The 19,692-nt window shown below is 34.7% G+C and overlaps 1 protein-coding gene and 1 non-coding gene across 2 annotated transcripts; one reads left to right on the top strand and one right to left on the bottom strand.

Annotated features, from left to right (window-relative positions):
* Positions 1 to 3,246: 3,246 nt before the first annotated feature.
* Positions 3,247 to 4,200, bottom strand: LOC133785556 (uncharacterized). The gene has a single exon (XM_062224780.1). It carries the CDS (start codon positions 4,198 to 4,200, stop codon positions 3,247 to 3,249), a length of 954 nt encoding a protein of 317 aa, XP_062080764.1.
* A 1,085-nt stretch (positions 4,201 to 5,285) lies between these two features.
* Positions 5,286 to 5,392, top strand: LOC133787616 (small nucleolar RNA R71). The gene has a single exon (XR_009872625.1). It is a non-coding gene; the product is annotated as a small nucleolar RNA R71 (small nucleolar RNA).
* The last annotated feature ends 14,300 nt before the right edge of the window (positions 5,393 to 19,692 follow it).

Here is a 19,692-nt window from a genome sequence, read left to right as displayed (position 1 = left end):
TTAGTTATATATATTGTATAATATTGATTTATTTATTTATAAAATGTTTTTTTGTATATATATATTCATATATGTATATATTATTATATATATTTTTGTGTATATATATATGTAATATTATAGATATATATATATATATGTATAAAAAAAAAATTCTCTGAGCGAAACACACCCTTGACTTCTGCCTGCCCAACTTGCCACCATTTTGCCTAAGTTTTGCTTCAGCAACCAATATTTGACATAGCTCCTCTGTTTTTTCGGAAATTTTTGCTCCCTGTTTGTTGAAGCAAAACTTTCGCAAAACCATCAGACCCCAAATTTACTTCCATTATACCATTTGCTTGCTTTCTTAACACCATAAACAAAAAAACATACCCAAAACCACTCCAAAAACATCACAATAAAATGAAATTAAAATTAAAAAAATTAAAAATAAAATAATTAAAAACACTCATATATATTCTTTTTTTTTATATATACACTATTATTTTACACTTTCTCCTTTTTGGATTGCCTGAAATTTAGTGCCTAAATCACTGGACAACCCAAACAACAACGACTTTAAGGATCCTCCAAAGTGATGGAGGTCTTCTTGCGGTCAACCTGACCTCCCCAATAATGTTTCAAACGCTGCCCATTCACTTTAAATTCCCTTCCGGATTGATCTTCCCAAACTTCAACTGCTCCAAAGGGGTAAACTTTCACCACGGTAAATGGGTCTGACCAGCGGGACTTCAATTTGCCAAGAAACAACTTCAAGCGCGAGTTGAAGAGTAACACTTTCTGCCCTTTCTCAAAGACTCGAGCTTGAATTTTCTGGTCATGTCACCTCTTAGTTTTCTCCCTTTACAACTTAGCATTTTCATAGGAGAAAAACCTCATCTCTTCCAACTCATTTAATTGTAACTTACAAGCTTCTCCAGCAGCTTGGAGATCCATATTCAACTTCTTAGTGGCCAAATATGCCTTATGCTCCAACTCAATGGGCAAATGGCAAGCTTTCCCAAAAGCCAAACGATGCGGTGACATTCCCAAAGGGGTTTTGAAAGTCGTTCTATAAGCCCAAAGAGAATCATCTAATCGCTGATACCAATCCTTTCTACTAGGATTCATCACTTTCTCTAGGATTCCCTTGATCTCTCTATTGGATATTTCTGCTTGACCATTTGTTTGAGGGTGGTAGGCTGTGAAAATCTTGTGTTTCACACTATATTTGGCTAACAAAGCTGCCAAAATCTTGTTCACAAAGTGGGTGCCTTCATCACTTATAAGCGCCATTGGAGTGCCAAAACGGGTGAACACATGCTTATGTGAAAACTTCATGACCACCTTGGAATCATTATTAGGACTTGCCACTACCTCAACCCACTTAGAGACATAGTCAACCGCCACCAAGATATACAAATTTCTGAATGAGTGAGGAAATGGCCCCATGAAGTCGATTCCCCAAACATCGAACAATTCCACTTCAAGGATGCTATTCAAAGGCATTTTACTCCTTGCTGAAATATTTCCAACACGTTGGCAGCGATCACATATTTTAACAAAGTCATGAGCATCCTTGAAAATAGAAGGCCAGTAGTACCTCGATTAAAAAACCTTAGCTGCTGTCCTTTGCCCACCAAAATGTCCACCATAAGAAGCTGAATGATAATGCTCTAGTATGCTTGAAACTTCATCCTTAGGCACACAACGCCTCATAATTCGATCTGGACATTGCTTGTAAAAATAGGGCTCATCCCAATAATAAAATCTCACATCATGAAAGAACTTCTTGAGATGCTGCCGATTCAAATCAGGTGGCTGAAAACCACTCATCAAATAGTTGACGAAATCAGCGTACCATGGTGTAGTGACTTGGTTCACAACCAACAATTACTCATTCGGGAATGTCTCTTTAATAGGCACTTCATCTTGCTTTTCACTTCCAGCTTTAAGTCTAGATAAATGGCCAGCCACTTGGTTCTCCGTTCCTTTTTTATCCCGAATTTTCAAGTCAAATTCTTGAAGAAGCAACACTAATCGAATAAGTCTTGCCTTAGCATCCTTCTTGGCAATTAGATACTTGATCGCTGAATGATCAGTTTAATCCACCACTTTAGTCCCCACAAGGTAAGATCTAAACTTGTCAAAAGTAAACAACATCGCCAAAATTTCTTTCTCGGTGGTGGTATAGTTAAATTGAGCATCGACTAATGTCTTACTTGCATAATAAATGGAATGAAATACCTTCTCTTTTCCCTGTCCAAGTACGACACCCACAGCAAAGTCATTAGCATCGCACATCAATTCAAAGGGAAGAGACCAATCCAGAGCTACAATGATGGGTGCGGTGATAAGAGCTTTTTTCAAAGTCACAAATGCTTCTTGAGACTCCTTGGTGAACTTAAATGCTCAATTTTGCTCAAGTAAGGAACAAAGAGGCTTGGAAATCTTTGAAAAATATTTTATAAACCTCCTATAGAAGCTCGCGTGCCCCAAAAAGCTTCTAATCCCCTTGACTATAGTAGGTGGTGGTAATTTTTCAATGATTTAACGCTTTGCTCTATCCACTTCTATTCCCTTATTAGAAATTCTATGGCCCAACACAATGCCTTCTTGAACCATGAAATGACATTTTTCCCAATTGAGTACCAAGTTTGTTTCTTCACATCTCGCCAAGACTTGCTCCAAGTTAGCCAAACAAGTGTCAAAGGACTCTCCAAATACTGAAAAATTGTCCATGAAGATTTCAAGAGACTTTTCCACCATATCTTAAAATATCGCCATCATACAACGTTGGAAAGTAGCAGGAGCATTGCACAACCCAAATGGAATCCTTCTAAAGGCAAAGGTGCCATAAGGACAAGTGAAGGTAGTCTTCTCTTGGTCTTCTGGCACAATGGAAATCTGATTATAGCCTGAATACCCGTCAAGAAAACAATAGAACTCCTTTCTATCCAACCGATCAAGCATTTGATCAATGAATTGTAGCGGGAAATGGTCTTTTCGAGTAGCCTTATTCAGCTTTTGGTAGTCCATACAAACACGCCACCCCGTCACTTGTCTTGTGGGAATCAACTCAATATTTTCATTAGCCACCACCGTGACTCCACCATTGTTAGGAACACACTGAATCGAGCTGACCCAAGAACTATCCGAAATTGGGTAAACAATTCCATAATCAAGCCATTTAATTATCTCTTTCCTAACCACTTCCTTCATGATAGGATTAAGCCTTCACTGTTGCTCAACAAAATTATTACATCAATCCTCCAACAGAATTTTATGCATACAAAATGAGGGACTTATACCCTTAATATCCGCCATGGTCCAACCAATGGCCCTTATATATTTCTTCAAAACAGCCAACAACAAATGCTCTTTTCCAGCTCCTAACATGGCTGAAATTATCACAGGAAACATCTCATTATCTCTCAAATAGGCATACTTCAAGTGATTAGGCAAAGGCTTCAACTCTAAAAAGTCCAATGGCTCAAAAGGCCACCTAAATTTAGTAAAGGGCTGCTTTGACTCTACCCATGTAAGTTGGTTTTCTTCCTCTTCAAGTAAGTTCTCAAGCTCTTCAAGTGACCTCACCCCCATTCCATCTTTAAAAGCTTCCTTGTGGAATTTTTCAGCGACAATTGACTCAATTACACTCAGCCGAGAGCATTCCTCATTCTCATCCAGAAACTTCATAGCGTTGAACACATTAAATGTCACTTGTTGGTCATTCACCCTCATAGTAAGCTCCCCTTTTTGTACGTCAATCAAAGTCCTCCCAGTAGCTAGAAATGGCCTATCCAAGATAATATGAACATCTCTATCCACTTCATAATCAAGAATGATGAAATCAGCTAGAAAAATTAATTTATCAACTTGCACAAGTACATCCTCAATCTTGCCTTCTGGATGTGCCATAGATCGATCCGCTAATTGCAAAGTGACTGTGGTTGGTATTTCTTCTCCAATCCCCAACTTCTTGAAAATTGACATGGGCATCAAATTGATACTAGCCCCCAAGTCACAAAGTGCTCTACCAACATCTCTACCACCAATAAAACAAGGAATTTTGAAGCTGCCCGAATCTTTTAATTTAGGAGGAATTTTATTCTTCAATATAGCACTACAACCTTCAGTCAAAGCCTCAATTTCGAATTCTCTAAGCCTCCTCTTTTTAGTTAAAATATCCTTAAAAAATTTCACATAGTTGGCCATTTGCTCCAAAGCTTCCACCAACGGTATATTGATGTGAAGTTGTTTCAACACATCTAAAAATCTTCAAAATTGACCATCATTTTTCTGTTTTGAAAGCGCTGCAGAAATGGTGGAGGCGGCTTGCTCATAGACCTCTTTGTAGCATTTTGCTGAGGAATTGCGGCAACAATTTCTTCAGGATCAGCATTTGACATTTTCGAACTTACAACTCTGTCTTCCTTGTCCACACTACTTTGGATTTAAGTGGGCTCGCTATTTCTCTTACAATTATCCTCAGTCAATTCTAGATTTTTACCACTCCTCAAGGTAACCGCCTTGCAATGCTCCTTACCATCTCTCCTTGGATTTTCGGTATCACTAGGCAAGGTGTCTTGTGGTCTATTCCTTAGCTCAGTAGCTAGCAGCCCCATTTGAATTTCTAAGTTCCTCAAGGATGCCGGTTGGCTCTAAATCACAGCATCATTCTTAGCCATGTATTCTTTCATTAAACTCTCCAAAGAGCTTGATTGAAACACTTGAGGAGGAGGTGGTTGAGCTCTTGGTTATTGTTGAGAAAACCCCGGTGGATATGTAGGCTTGTTTTGCATTGGTGCTCTGCTTGAACTAGCTCCTTGACCCCCACATGAGAAGTTTAGATGCTGCCTCCAACCCAGATTATAAGAGTTCGAATATAGGTTATTACAGTTGGCATTTTGATTCCCCACATCACAAACCGAAGATTCGATGGACAACTCTCAAATGTGTGCCCATCTCCACAATAAACACAAGATACATCAGAAACTTGTCTCATAGCAGCTGGTTGAACCATTCCCCCCAAACTCATGTTCTTGAGAATGTTAGTCATTGAAGAAACTTGAGCGGTCAAAGTTGTCAATGCATCCACTTCAAGTATACCAGCCACTTTTTGACTTATTGAGGCTCTAGCATTGGACCATTGATAATTGTTGCTAGCTATCCTCTCCAAAATCTCATAGGTTTCATTGTATGACTTAGAGAGAATAGTACCATTAGCTAAAGCATCTAACACCATGCGAGTGGAACAATTGAGCCCATTATAGAATGTTTCCATTTGTATACAATGCAAAATCCCATGGTGTGGGCATTTCCTCAATAACTCCTTGAATCTCTCCCAAGCTTCACAAAATGATTCATCTTCCAGCTACTGAAATGACATGATTTCATTGCGAAACTTGGAATTTTTGGTAGCAAGAAAGTACTTCATCAAGAATTTTTTAGCCAACTCATTCCATGTAGTCACCGAGTCGGGAGGAAGGGTGTTTAGCCAAGCTCTAGCTCGATCCCTCAAAGAGAAAGGGAACAACTTCAACCTTAGGGCTTCGTCACTCATTCCTTGTAGCTTGAAAGAATTGCTCACCTCCAAAAATGAACAAAGATGAAGATGAGAATCCTCAGTAGGCAGCCCACTAAATTGACCCATTGTTTGTAACATTTTGAACATCACAGGCTTTAACTCGAATTGGGGTGCTTGAATTTCAGGCCTAAAAATGCCCGAATTGAGCTCATTGAACATGGGGGGTAGCATACTACCTTATCGTTATCTCTCTATCATCAGCCATAGCAATCGCGTTAGCGACATTATTAGCACCCTCAACTCCTTTACCCTCTTCAGCCATATTAAGGCGATTTTGAGCCCGTTGTTCCCTTAGTCTTCCTCTAACTGTTCGTTCAATCTCAGGGTCAATAGGAGCTAGTTCAATGTCTTCTTTCTCGTTCATATGGTAAATCACCTGAGAAAACACAAGAGCAAGCAAACAAGGTCAGCGCAACAAAGAAAAATAAATAAATTGCAAGTAATTGTTATTACAAAAATTTCTAATTCCAGTCCCTGGCAACGCCGCCAAAAACTTGTTATAATAAATTAAAATTCGATTTAAATATGCAAGTGCACGTAATCACACAAGTAATATAATGATAAGTAGATTGTCTCCACAGGGATTGTAAAATATAACAATAAGCAAAACAATTACTACACAACTTAAAAGTACTAAAATCAATTGGGTTGTTTTTAGGCTAAGCAAAATATTAAAGAGATGGAAATACTGAAATTAAAACTGAACTAAACAAGAAAATTGAAAGAAATATATGGATTGTAAAATTGACATGAATTATTGATTCCCCCTATATTAATCATCCTAAACAGATTGCGGCAGCAATATTCTAGCAAAACTCTCAGGTTAACAAGAATTCAATAAACACTCATAAAACTTTCCCAAATTTTATGATATTAATTCCTTTACCTAATTAAACATATTCCTATGCAAAATCAGATTTAAAAATGCAAATTCAAGGTTCTATTCTCAAAAGTTACACAAGGCAATTAACACATCCCTATGTTACTTGCTAACATAATCTAACCTAGATTATGACTTGTGTCATCCAAGTTCTTCCAATTACATTTAATCTTTCCAGCAATAAATATAATTAAATATCTTGCCATTGCTGGCCAAACAACAACAAGAAATTAATATAAGAAAACTTGAATGAACAAGAGAGATTTTAGTAAAATAAAGTGCAACAAATTACTACACTATAACATAGGGTTCATCAACAATTCAAGCCACATAAAAATTAGTTCATGCCTGAGTTAAGAAACATTAATCCACAATCAATACAGCCCATAATATTCAAATTCAAAAATCAACTTAGAAAATATAAAAATGAAGTTTAGAAATAGAAGATAGAACAAATCCAAAATGATGCTTGAGCTCTCTTCTTCGTTCTCCTTCTTCTTGTTGATTTCTGGTTTGCTCCATCTTTCTTGTTGGTTTTTTCTTTCCAAAAATGGTTGTTCTCTCTCTCATTTCGGCTGATGCTTCTCTAAGTATAATCTAGGTTTCCTCATTTAGCCCCAAAGTACCATATTTCCCCTCCTCTTGGCATTTTCTCTCAATTTTTGACTCATACTTTATGTACTTGCCACCTCAGCCACTATTCCAGCTCACCCCCTTGAATTTCCACGTGTTCCTATGTAACGACCCAACTATTCTAGACCTTGGACCATTAATAACTACTATACTAATCTTAAGAAAATGTACATATGAAATAATCATAACTTTATTTAAAAACTGTAAAGTAAAGGTTAAATACATAAAAATTCATTTAGGATATGGGATCCCATTGTTTTGAAAATAAAACAAAACATAACTTAAATAAATTGGTTACAAAATTAAGTGTGGAAAAATAATACATAGAAATCATAACTAAAAGACTAAAAAAAAACTTCATCCTCTAATCGAACGCTCAGTCCATCGATTCCATCCTGCCACAATACACATCCCCAAGTTGCCAAGAATCTTTCTGCCGCCATAACTATTTTCCTGCACATATAAAACATAAAGGAATGAGCCTAATGCCCAGCATGGAAAATCTAACACATAATTCATAAACATAAAATTCATAACGTAGCATATAATAAAACATATCATAAACATATGTCACACATACTATAATGGCCATTATTACTTGGGGTCCCATAACTGAACAAGTCATATGCCCATTAGATTTGCGGGGCTTGCTAGCTAAGCAAGTCATATGCCCATAAATTTATTGGGGCTTGTTAGTGTACAGGTCATATGCCCAAGTCTACAAACATACATAACACACAAATCATAAGTTAACATAACACATAAATCATAAGATAACATATGGCATAACACATAATATCCTATCCTATTTTCCTTACCAATATACCGGGATGATGAGAACAAAGTCAGGATTTTGGAACACTCCTAAAAACCATAATATAGAGGTGAGTATTCTAAAAGAAATCGATGAATGAACTAAAAACCATCGAGAATATTCTTACCGACAAGAAACCTCAAGTTCGAAGAACTTAGATGCCTAACCAAGAATAGAGAAGACTGAGTTAGGACTATAAAACTAATGAAACAATACTGAAAGGAACTAAGAATAGGAATACCTTTGAAATTGCTATGATCGAACTACACCTCGAAACCGAAATACACACTATGAACCTTACTTCCCAAGTGTTTATTAAGCTTATAATGATTAAGCTTATAACCCCAACCCAAGTGTTTATCACTCTATAGTCTCACTAGCACTTGGAAGGCTTTGATCAATACTTGAAGAATGAATGAAAAGGCTTGGTGCTAGGTCCTATTTATAGAGTTCTAGGAATAAAAATCTTCTTTTTGGCTTTGAATAAAAATAATAAATTTAATTGAAAATATTTGAATATCCTTCAGCCAAAGGCTTAGGAATTGGTCAAATTTTTCAGAGAGATTTAATGATTCAAATCTTGATTTTTAAAACAAAAATAATAAAAACAAATAGAATCCTAACTTCTAACTCCCTAAATCTCGTAACTCTAAACTCCCCTGCAGTAAAATCAACATATCTAGAGCTGTGTGACTTCGATTTAGACTATCTTTATACCGTTAGAAAGCTTATTAAATTATCTACAATTTTATAGAAATACCATTTTTCAAAATTCATAACATAACTTGGTCAAAAATAGGTCGGAAGTTACAGTACCCTAAAGTTACGAAAAAATCTATTTAATTATCTAAATAACACAAATAAATAAAATTGTGATAAATGTCATGCTCCTTACAGATTCTGGTGAAAACTAAGTCTTATATTTCCCTTATTTTATCATTAAAATAATAATTCCTTAATAATCATACATATGACGTCATATTCCTATTGGCTCTATCTAAACCTTAGGAATAACCATGCTCATGACAAGTGTCATATTCTTATTAGCTCTATCTAAACCTTAGGTTATAATAATTATCATATTAATAACCAGCAATATTAATCAAACCTTATGTTATAATTAATATTCTTAAACTATAAGTTAAACTTATAAAATCCATAACTATTGCTAGGAGTTTCCAACTAAGTCGCAGCTTGAACCAAAATCCACAGTAATGAACATACTATAACTAATACTAGCTATTACTACTACTATCTAACTAGCTAAGTAAAGTTCTGGGACTCTACATCCTAGGTGTCCAAAAGCTGCTTGATCAAAATGCTTCAGCAAAATCTGCTTTGTTGCAGCAAAACCTGATAATTCAGCCACCAAAAATTCAATTTAGATAGTTTCACATGTTAATTCATTCTTTGTACAAATATTTATTCATGAAACTATTATCTTCAACTCATTGGCTATTAAAAACTACAAAAATAACTAGACTTAATTAAGATCATAAAAATACCAAAGTTATCTACAAAAGCTAAAAATAAACTAACATCACCCACGATTTTTTCACAATTATAAGCTCAAAAGCACATGAAATAACTCTTTATTCAAGAGTTACCAAGAGGCGGGCCCAGGTGGAGCTGGAGCTAGCTGGCGGGCCTGGAGACAGCTGGGTAGGTGTGGGCCTTGGCTGGAGGAGCTGAAGGCTTAGGGCTGGGCTCCCAACTCACTTTCTTTCTTCCTTTTTTCAGATTTGCCACAATTATTTAAGTTTTCATTTATATTTCTTTTCCTTAATTTTCAACCCAAAAATGCATCATAATTCCTACAAAATAAACATAAACTATTTTAAAACTAAATATTTTCAATAATAAAATATACAACATAAATTCCATGAAAATACTAATTAAAACATAATTTACTTTGACATTTAAGCTCAACAAAAGTGAATTTTTTTCCTTCTAACTTAACAATACTAATGTCAAATAATTAAACTACAGCATATTACAATAAAATATCTATAAACACATATAAAAATCTAAAAAAATTACAATAAGACTGGTAAATTCAAAATTACTTAAAAACTTAATAAATAGCTTAAAAACTCAAAGAGTAAGCAAAAATTAGCATTAAAAAAATGGTAAAATAACTATAGTTTGTAGAGTTATCACACCCCAAACTTAAACTTTTGCTAGTCCTCAAGCAAAAGAAAATTAAAACAAACAATTTTTTTTTATTGCGGATATCTTATGTATTTCCTCAAAAATTGCACAATGATAATAACTCTCAAAAACTTATGAATGAAGATTAAGCTTGTGTATTTAATCAAACAATCAATATTGCTTTCTAATATATATTTTTAAGAGTAGTTATTTTTTCATATAAAATTATAAAAAAAAAATTAGAAGTGTCTTATTATGAAAAATATATATAATTTAAGCAAAATTAACCCAATAATTAGAAACAAAACTTAAGAAATATTCATATTTTTAAGAGAACTACAATCACACTCAATCAAGGTTCTTATCATTGAAATTAAAAGATATCACCAAAGCTTTTTTTTTAAATAAAGTTTTTTTATTTTTTTTCAAAACAAACTTAACACAATTCTACCCTCATATTCAACATAATGAATAGTAAACAACCATTAAACTCACTACCCCGAAACTTAATTTAAGCATTGTCCTCAATGTGTCAAAATATAAATATAAAGTAAACTTTACAAGTGGTTAGAGTTTAGAATGGCCATACATCATCGTGGTGCATCATCAAGAAAGAAAGAAACACTTAACAAAAAATATAACACACAAAAATAAGCACACGGATGTTTCTAGCAGATAAAAACAAAGGTAATGATTATAGTTCATTTATCTTGGAAACATGTGTTTTGGATAATGATAACTCTGTTTGGATTATTGATTCTGGATCTACTAACCATGTTTGTAACTCTTTACAACTTCTTGAATCGTGGGAGGAAGTGAACAAAGGCAGCTTAAAGCTTAGAGTTGGGAACAGAGCGTTCATTGCGGTCCAAGCTAGAGGAAGAGCTCGTCGGAAGTTCGGAAATAAATTTTTAATTTTAAAAGATGTATTTTTTATTTCGGATTTTAGTAGAAATTTAATTTCAGTTTCCATGTTGCAATTAGAACGATTTGTTATGACTTTCACAAGTTTTAATATATCTATTTCTTTCAATGGATCACAATTGTGTATTGCATGTTTGGAAAACGCGCTTTATATTCTACGGACTAACGAACCCCTCGCTCTTAATAATGATTTATTCAATGTAGCTAAACCTAGGACCAATAAACGTCAAAAGACCGATAACAATACTATGACATATTTAAGGCACTTGAGACTAGGTCGCATTGGCTATGATAGGATTCAAAGACTTACAAATGATGGACCTTTGAGGGAACTCACCTTAGGTGAATTACCTGTCTGTGAATCTTGTCTAGAAGGCAAACTGACCAAGCGTCCATTCTCTACAAAGGGTGATAGGGCCAAATAACCACTTGGTCTTGTGCATTCAGATGTTTGTGGACCTTTGAATGTACAAGCCAGGGGTGGTTTTGAGTATTTTGTCACTTTCATTGATGATTACTCTAGATACTCATGTCTTTACCTAATGCATAGGAAATCAGAAACATTTTTTCAAAGTTTCAGGAATTCCTAGCAATGGCTCAGAACCAATTAGGTAAAACGTTAAAGATCTTGCAATCTGATAGGGGTGGAGAATATTTGGATATGCAGTTCCAAGATCATTTAACTGAACTTGGGATATTATCACAACAAAATGGTGTAGCGGAACGCCGGAACAGAACTTTATTGGAAATGGTTAGATACATGCTTAGTTACTCAACTCTACCAACTTCATTCTGGGGACATACAATTGAAACCGCAAACGACATTCAAAATGTCGTGCCGTCAAAATCAATCCCCAAAACACCTTTAGAACGCTGGAATGGTCATGAACCTAGTTTACGCCATTATAGAATCTGGGGGTGTCCCGCTCATGTCCTGAGGAAAAAGGAGGGAAAGCTAGAACCGCGAACTGAAGTTTGCATGTTTGTTGGCTATCCTAGAGGTACTCGGGGTGGAATTTTCTATATTCATTCAGAAAAGAAAGTGTTTACTTCTACAAATGCTACTTTTCTGTAAAATGACTATGTCTCAAACTTTAAACCTCGCAGCAAAGTAGTTTTAGAGAAGATGGTTAAAGAATTGACTCCAACCAATGTTTCATCATCATCAATGCAAGTTGATGATGAAATTCCCACTCTTCACGTACAACCTACGCAAGTCGATTTAAATGAAGAAAGTACCACTGTTCCTGAGCAAACAGTCACGAAGCCTCGTCGTAGTGGGAGGGTTTCTAGGAACCCAGTTCGCTATGGTTTGGATGGTGAACCAATATGGTTATTGGTAACACTAATGATGATGATCATTTGTCTTTCAAATAGGCAATGGCTAGCCCTGAAAAGGAACTATGGATCGAAGCCATGAAACATGACATGGAGTCCATGTACTCAAATTTCGTCTGGGATCTTGTGGAAGCACCTAGTGACTTTAGGGCCATTGGGTGCAAGTGGATCTACAAGAAGAAACGAGGTGTTGATGGAAATATCGAGACTTATAAAGCTCGATTAATGGCAAAGAGTTATACCCAAAGAGAAGGCGTGGACTATGAGGAAACTTTTAGTCCTGTAGCCATGCTCAAATCCATTCGCATCATCCTATCCATAGCAGCCACTCTCGACTATGAGATCTGGCAAATGGATGTCAAGACAACTTTTCTTAACGGAAAGCTTGACGTAGTCATTTATATGGATCAACCAAAAGGATTTAAAGTATCTGGACAAGAAGGAAAAGTTTGCAAGTTGAATAGGTCCATCTATGGACTTAAGCAAGCTTCTCGTTCCTGGAATCTTAGGTTTGATGAAATAATCAAAACCTATGGCTTTGAACAAAATATTGATGAGCCCTGTGTTTACCAACTGAAGGCAAATCAAATAGTGTTATTCTTGGTTCTTTATGTAGATGATATCTTACTCATTGGAAACAATGTTAAGAAATTATCAGATGTGAAGAATTGGCTGAGCACTCAATTCCAGATGAAGGATTTGGGTGAAGAAAGTTATGTTCTAGGTATCCAGATCATTAGGGATAGAAAGAACAGACTCTTAGCTCTATCTCAAGCAGCTTACATAGATAAAGTTCTTAAACGTTTCTCAATGACAAATTCCAAGAAAGGGCGTCTACCGTCCCGCCATGGAATTCATCTTTCAAAGAAGCAGTCTCCCCAAACTCTTGAAGAGGAAGATGCAATGAGAAAAGTTCCTTACGCATCTGCAGTTGGAAGTCTGATGTATGCCATGTTGTGTACTAGACCAGACATCTGCTATGCAATGGGAGTAGTGAGCAGGTATCAGTGAAACCCAGGACCGGAACATTGGATAGCAGTTAAGCATATCCTGAAGTATTTGAGACGGACTAGGGATTATATGTTAGTCTACAAGGGTGGTGCTCTGAACCCTGTAGGCTACACCGATTCAGATTTTCAGACTGATGTCGATGATAGGAAGTTTACTTCTGGAATGGTGTTTACTCTTGGGGGTGGACCTGTGATTTGGAGAAGCGTAAAGCAGTCTGCAATCTCATATTCCACCATGGAGGCTGAGTACATAGCCGCGTCAGAAGGAGCTAAGGAAATAGTCTGGCTAAAGAAGTTTTATTCAGATCTTGGTGTTATCCCAGAAATGGATAAACTACTTGTGTTGTTTTGTGACAATACAGGAGCGATATCCTACTCGAAAGAACCTCGAAGTCACAAGAGGAGTAAGCATATAGAAAGGAAGTATCACATTATTTGAGAATATATGGCCAGGGGAGATGTGAAGGTTATGAAGATTGCAACTGAAGACAATCTTGCGGATCCGTTTACAAAGACACTACCAGAAGCTACATTTGATATGCATATCAAGGAAATGGGATTAGTAGAATTAAGGCATTAGTTTCAATTAGTGCAAGTGGGAGTGTGTTGGGGTTTTATGCCCTAATTAAAACCCAAATTCTTTGTAATCTCATTTTCTTATCAATAAAAGAATAGAAATCATTTTTGACTTGGTTAATTACTTTGCTCACATGTTTTATTTTCATGATTAATTTTTTAATATAAGCTTCTATTAAATCCCGAGCATATAGCTAATCTTATTTATAGTGACGTAATCACAGTGGAATATAAATATGATTATATGTTCAAAATAAGTTAGTCCTATGATTAGTCAGTGCACCAGATTTACACTGACTTTCCAATCTACGATATGATCTACTTACACATTACAGTGTTATGTTCTTTCCAGAACATTAGCAAAGTAGATCAGATCGGATGTATTTGTTACATCGGACAGGACCAATATTGACAGTTGATAAGATAAGTAAACATACCATTATTATCTATTCTAGTCATATCATATAGTTGACCATAGGTAATTTCAATCTCAATTCTGAGTGGTTAGTATTCTAACTGATTGTATTATTTGAGTTCTTTGACTTGTTCATTACCAGCTTACCGTACGGACTAGCCCATACTTACATCTTGGGAACTCAGTAGTATAATTGAGTGGGAGTGTTAACCATAGATATGAACATCTATTGCTTCTGATGAAGAAGTGAAACGATGGTTTCCTTTTAGTATGGTTCAAGGTGTTAAATGATAGAGATCTCATTTCAGTAATTAAATTAGTTTACTGAAATATCATTTACAAGATACTAAGTGTTTTAAGGATAAAATACAATGAGGGGTAAAACGGTATTTTAGTCCAATCTCATTGTAGACCGTCTATAGAGGATTGATTGACAATTATGGTTGTAACAATGGATAATTAATAGCGTATCTATATTTGTTATAGAGCGTTCTATGAATTCAAGAGTGCAATTCCGAGTCTATAGTGGAGTCACGAAGAATTAATAAGTTAGTAAATTTATTTGATAGATTTATGATAACTTATTGGAGCTTGATTTCATAGGCCCATGGTCCCCATTGTACCTTGGATAAAATCATCTAGATAGTCTCAAATAATTGATTTAATTATCAATTAGAATTATTAAAGTTGATCAGGTCAATTTTGGATAGTTTCACAGAGTTGTGTAATTTTGAGAAGAAAAGAGAAATCATGGCAGATTTATTAATTAAGATAAATTGGTATCTAAATTAATAAATAAGTTTAAATCAATGTTCAAATTATAAATAATTAATTTGGTAAAGGATCTAAATAATTATTTAATTAATTAAATCAATAGAAAATAATACAAGCCTTGTTTTTAAGTCCAATGGGCTTATAATCAAATGAGAAATTTCACGGGCCTAAATCCCATGAAAATTTTGACCTAGGGGTTTAAAATGGCTATTATTTTATTTATTTTTTAATTAAATTAAATGGCCTAATTGATTCTATAAAATGAGTGCTTAGAGTGAAGTCAAAACATAAGTTTAATCACTGGTTTTCTGATAGTTTTAGATTCTCTCTAAACACAAGTAATTTTCTAAGCCTCTTTGAGTATTTTCTCTTCTTCTTCTCTGTATCTATCTCATGTGTTGAGAATTTCCCACACTATTCTAGGTGATTCTAAGGATACATTGGAAGATTGTAAAGAAAATAGAAGATCGCTTCAGTTTCTTGATAATACTCTGCGACAGAGAGGATACAAGAGTTAGAGAAACTGAAGGAAGGGCTCTTTCATTCCGCTGCGTATACTGTAAGTATTCTATGATTTGTTTCTCTTTGAATTCAATTTTAGAAACATGTTTTAGGATATCTCGTATTAATTTTTTTAATATTAGATATACATGAAAATAAATAAAGATCCTGTATAAGCTAATCCAACACTAATTTCATCTAGTTCATTTAGTTGGAGTTTTCTTTTCTCACCTGCCTTGTCTAAAGAAAAATTTAATTGCTTAATAATTGCCCAAAATGTTCTATGTTCTAACTCAATAGGTAAGTAGCACACCTTCCCATACATAAGTCTATAGTGTGGCATGCCAATGGGCGTTTTGTGCATGGTACGATATGCCCATAATGCATTAGTGAGTCTTACGGGCCAATCTTTCCTAGTTGGATTAGCAATTTTCTCTAAAATGTGTTGAACTTCCCTATTAAACACTTCAACTTGACCACTAGTTTTTGGGTGATATGGTGTTGAGACTTTATGTATAATGTCATATTGTTTCATCAAATGTTCAAATGGCTTATTACAAAAATGTGTACCGTTATCACTAATGATAGCGCGTGGTGAACCAAAACGGGAAAATATATTTTCTTTCAAAAACCGAAGCACAACTTTGTGGTCATTAGTGTGGCATGCAATAGCTTCCATCCATTTAGACACGTAATCAACTCCAACAGGAATATAAAGATTACCAAAAGAGTCAGGAAATGGTCCCATAAAATCAATGCCCCAAACATCAAATATATCAATAATAAGAATAGGGTTCAAAGGCATCATATTTATTTTAGTCACACTTCCTAACTTTTAACTACGCTCACAAACTTTACAATAAATATATGTATCACGAAAAATAGTAGGCCAATAGAAACCACATTGTAAAACTTTAGCAGCTGTTTTCTTACCACTAAAATGTCCTCCACGTGCATGATCATGACAAAAAGATATGATTTTGGGTTGGTCATAATTTGGAATGCATCTTCTAATTATTTGATCAAGGAAATATTTAAACAAGTAAGGACCACCCCAAATAAAGTTTTTCACCTTAGAATAAAATTTAGATTTATCATGCTTAGACCAATGAGATGGTATTTCATTAGTGACTAAATAATTAACAATATCAGCATACCAAGATAAGGAAGAAACATGCATCAATTTTTCATTTGGAAATGTTTCAGTGATAGGAGTGCATTCATGAGTATTTTCAGCAACTAGCCTAGACAAATGATTAGCAACAATATTTTCAGATCTTTTTTTTATCATGTATTTCTAAGTCCAATTCTTGCAAAAGAAGGATCCAACGGATTAAACGAGATTTAGCATCATTTTTTGACAATAAATATTTGAACGATGCATGATCAGAATAGACAATAATTTTAGATCCTAACAGATAAGATCTAAATTTCTCCAATGCAAAAGCAACAGCAAGAAATTCTTTCTCGATTGCGGAATAATTTAATTGAGCATCATTTAAAGTTTTGCTAGCATAGTAAATTACATGAGGTATATTTTCAAGTCTTTGTCCTAAGACAGCACCTATAGCATAATCAAAAGTATCACACATTATTTCAAAAGGTATATTTCAATCAGGAGGTCAAATAATGGGTGCAGTAGTGAAAATATTTTTTAATTTATAAAAGGCAACATGGAAATCATTATCAAAGACAAAAGCATTTTCTTTTCCAAGAAAATTGCATAAAGGCGGAGAAATTTCGCTAAAGTCTTTTATAAATCCTCTATAAACACTGGCATGGCCTTAGAATGTTCTAATTTCTTTCACAATTTTAGGTGGGGGGAAGTTTAAATAAGATCAACTTTAGCTTTATCAACATCTATTCCCGTAGACGAAATCACATGTCCTAAAGCAATTAATTTTTTAACCATAAAGTGACATTTTTCCCAATTAAGCACAAGGTTTTTCTCTTTACAATGAATCAAGACAAGAGAAAGATGGTGCAAACATTCATCAAAGGAAGATTCAAACATAGAAAAAGCATCCATAAATACTTCAAGGAATCTTTCAACCATATCAGAAAAAATTGAAATCATACACCTTTCAAAAGTCGCAGGTGCATTGAATAATCCAAAAGGCATGCGACGATAGGCAAAAATCCCAAAAGGGCAAGTAAATGTAGTCTTTTCTTGATCTTTTGGGGGAATGGGGATTTGGTTATATCCTGAATACCCATCAAGAAAGCAATAATATGCATGGCCAGCTAAACGTTCAAGCATTTGATCAATAAAGGGTAATGGAAAGTGGTCTTTTCTAGTAACATTATTTAGCTTTCTATAGAATATGCACACTCTCCACCCTGTTTGTACTCTAGTAGGGATTAATTCATTTTTTTCGTTTTCAACAACTGTGATCCTGGACTTCTTGGGCACAACTTGAACTGGATTAACCCATTGACTATCAGAAATAGGGTAAATGATACCTACGTCTAATAGTTTAATAATTTCATGTTATATGCATGATAACTTAGTAAATTTTTTTAATATGCCAACATAAGTTACTATCCCAAATATATGACAATTTCAATTTTTTAGACAAAAATACCCCTAACATTCAAACACCCATTTTCTTTCTCCATCCAAACTTTCTCTCTCTAACTTCTCTCATTCTCTCACTCTCTCTAACATTCTAATCTTGTAGATCTCGAAAAAAATACCAAAATTAAAAAAAAAATCATCTGACACTAACATTTGAGTGAAAAAATATGAACCTCCAAAGTTTTCGTCAATTTTCAGTGCAGAGCATCAAAATCACATCGAAATTGCATCGAAAAAGCATCATTTTGGACAAAAATCAGGTTTTCATGATTGCATCGCAACAACATTGAAACACCATCGATTTGGCATCAAAACACCATCGATTTTACATCGAAAAATCATCGCTTTGGCCACAAAAACAAGTTTTCATGATTGCATCACAAGAGCATCGAAACACCATCGATGTTGAATCGATGGTGCTTCGATGCGAAATCGATGGTGTTTCGATGTTCTTGCGATGCAAATATGAAAACTTGTTTTTTGGCCAAAACGATGCTTTTTTAATGCAAAATCGATGGTGTTTCAATGTTGTGATGCAATCATGAAAACTTGATTTTTGGCCAAAACGATGCTTTTTCGATGCAATTTCGATGCAAAATCGATGGTTTTTCGATGCTCTTGCGATTCAATCATAAAATCTTAATTTTTGGCCAAAACGATGTTTTTTCGATGCAAAATTGATGGTGTTTCGATACTACAATCATGAAAACTTTATTTTTGGCCGAAACGATGCTTTTTCGATGCAAAATCGATGGTGTTTCAATGCTCTTTCGATGCAATCATGAAAACTTGTTTTTGGTCCAAATCGATGCTTTTTTTATGCAAAACCAATGGTGTTTCGATGCAAAATCAATGGTGTTTTGATGCTAATGCGTTGCAATCATGAAAACTTGATTTTTGGCCAAAACGATGCTTTTTCGATGCAATTTCGATGCTCTGTACTGAAATTTGACGAAAACTTTGAAGGTTCATATTTTTTTCACTCAAATGTCTATTTCAGATGATTTTTTTTTTTTTAAATTTTTGTATTTTTTCAAGATCTAAAATATTAGAATGAGAGAGAGAGTGAGAGATGTTAGAGAGAGAGTTCAAATTAAGAGATAAATGGGTGTTTGAATGTTAGGGGTATTTTTGTCTAAAAAATTGAAATTGTCATATATTTGGGATAGTACCTTATGTTGGTATATTAAAAAATTTTACTAAGTTATCATGCATATAACATGAAATTTCCCTTTGGATTTAGCCTTCTTTGACATTCCCGAGAGGCTTTAGAATTCTCTTCTAGATGGATTCTATGCATACATATGGATGGGTTAATTCCTTTAATGTCTCCAATGGTCAAACCTATGGCTTCTTTATGTTTTCTAAGGACATCTAAAAATTTATCTTCATGTTTTTTTATCTAAGGCGAATGCTACAATAACAGGTAATGTTTCAGACTCTCCTAGAAATACGTATTTAAATTTTCTAGCAAAGGTTTCATGTCTAACTTTGGAGACTTAGAAATTGATTTAATATGCCCTAGG

The sequence above is a fragment of the Humulus lupulus genome, chromosome 6, assembly GCF_963169125.1.
Source record: "Humulus lupulus chromosome 6, drHumLupu1.1, whole genome shotgun sequence".
Lineage (NCBI taxonomy): Eukaryota > Viridiplantae > Streptophyta > Magnoliopsida > Rosales > Cannabaceae > Humulus > Humulus lupulus.
This window is presented reverse-complemented; position numbering and strand designations above follow the sequence as displayed.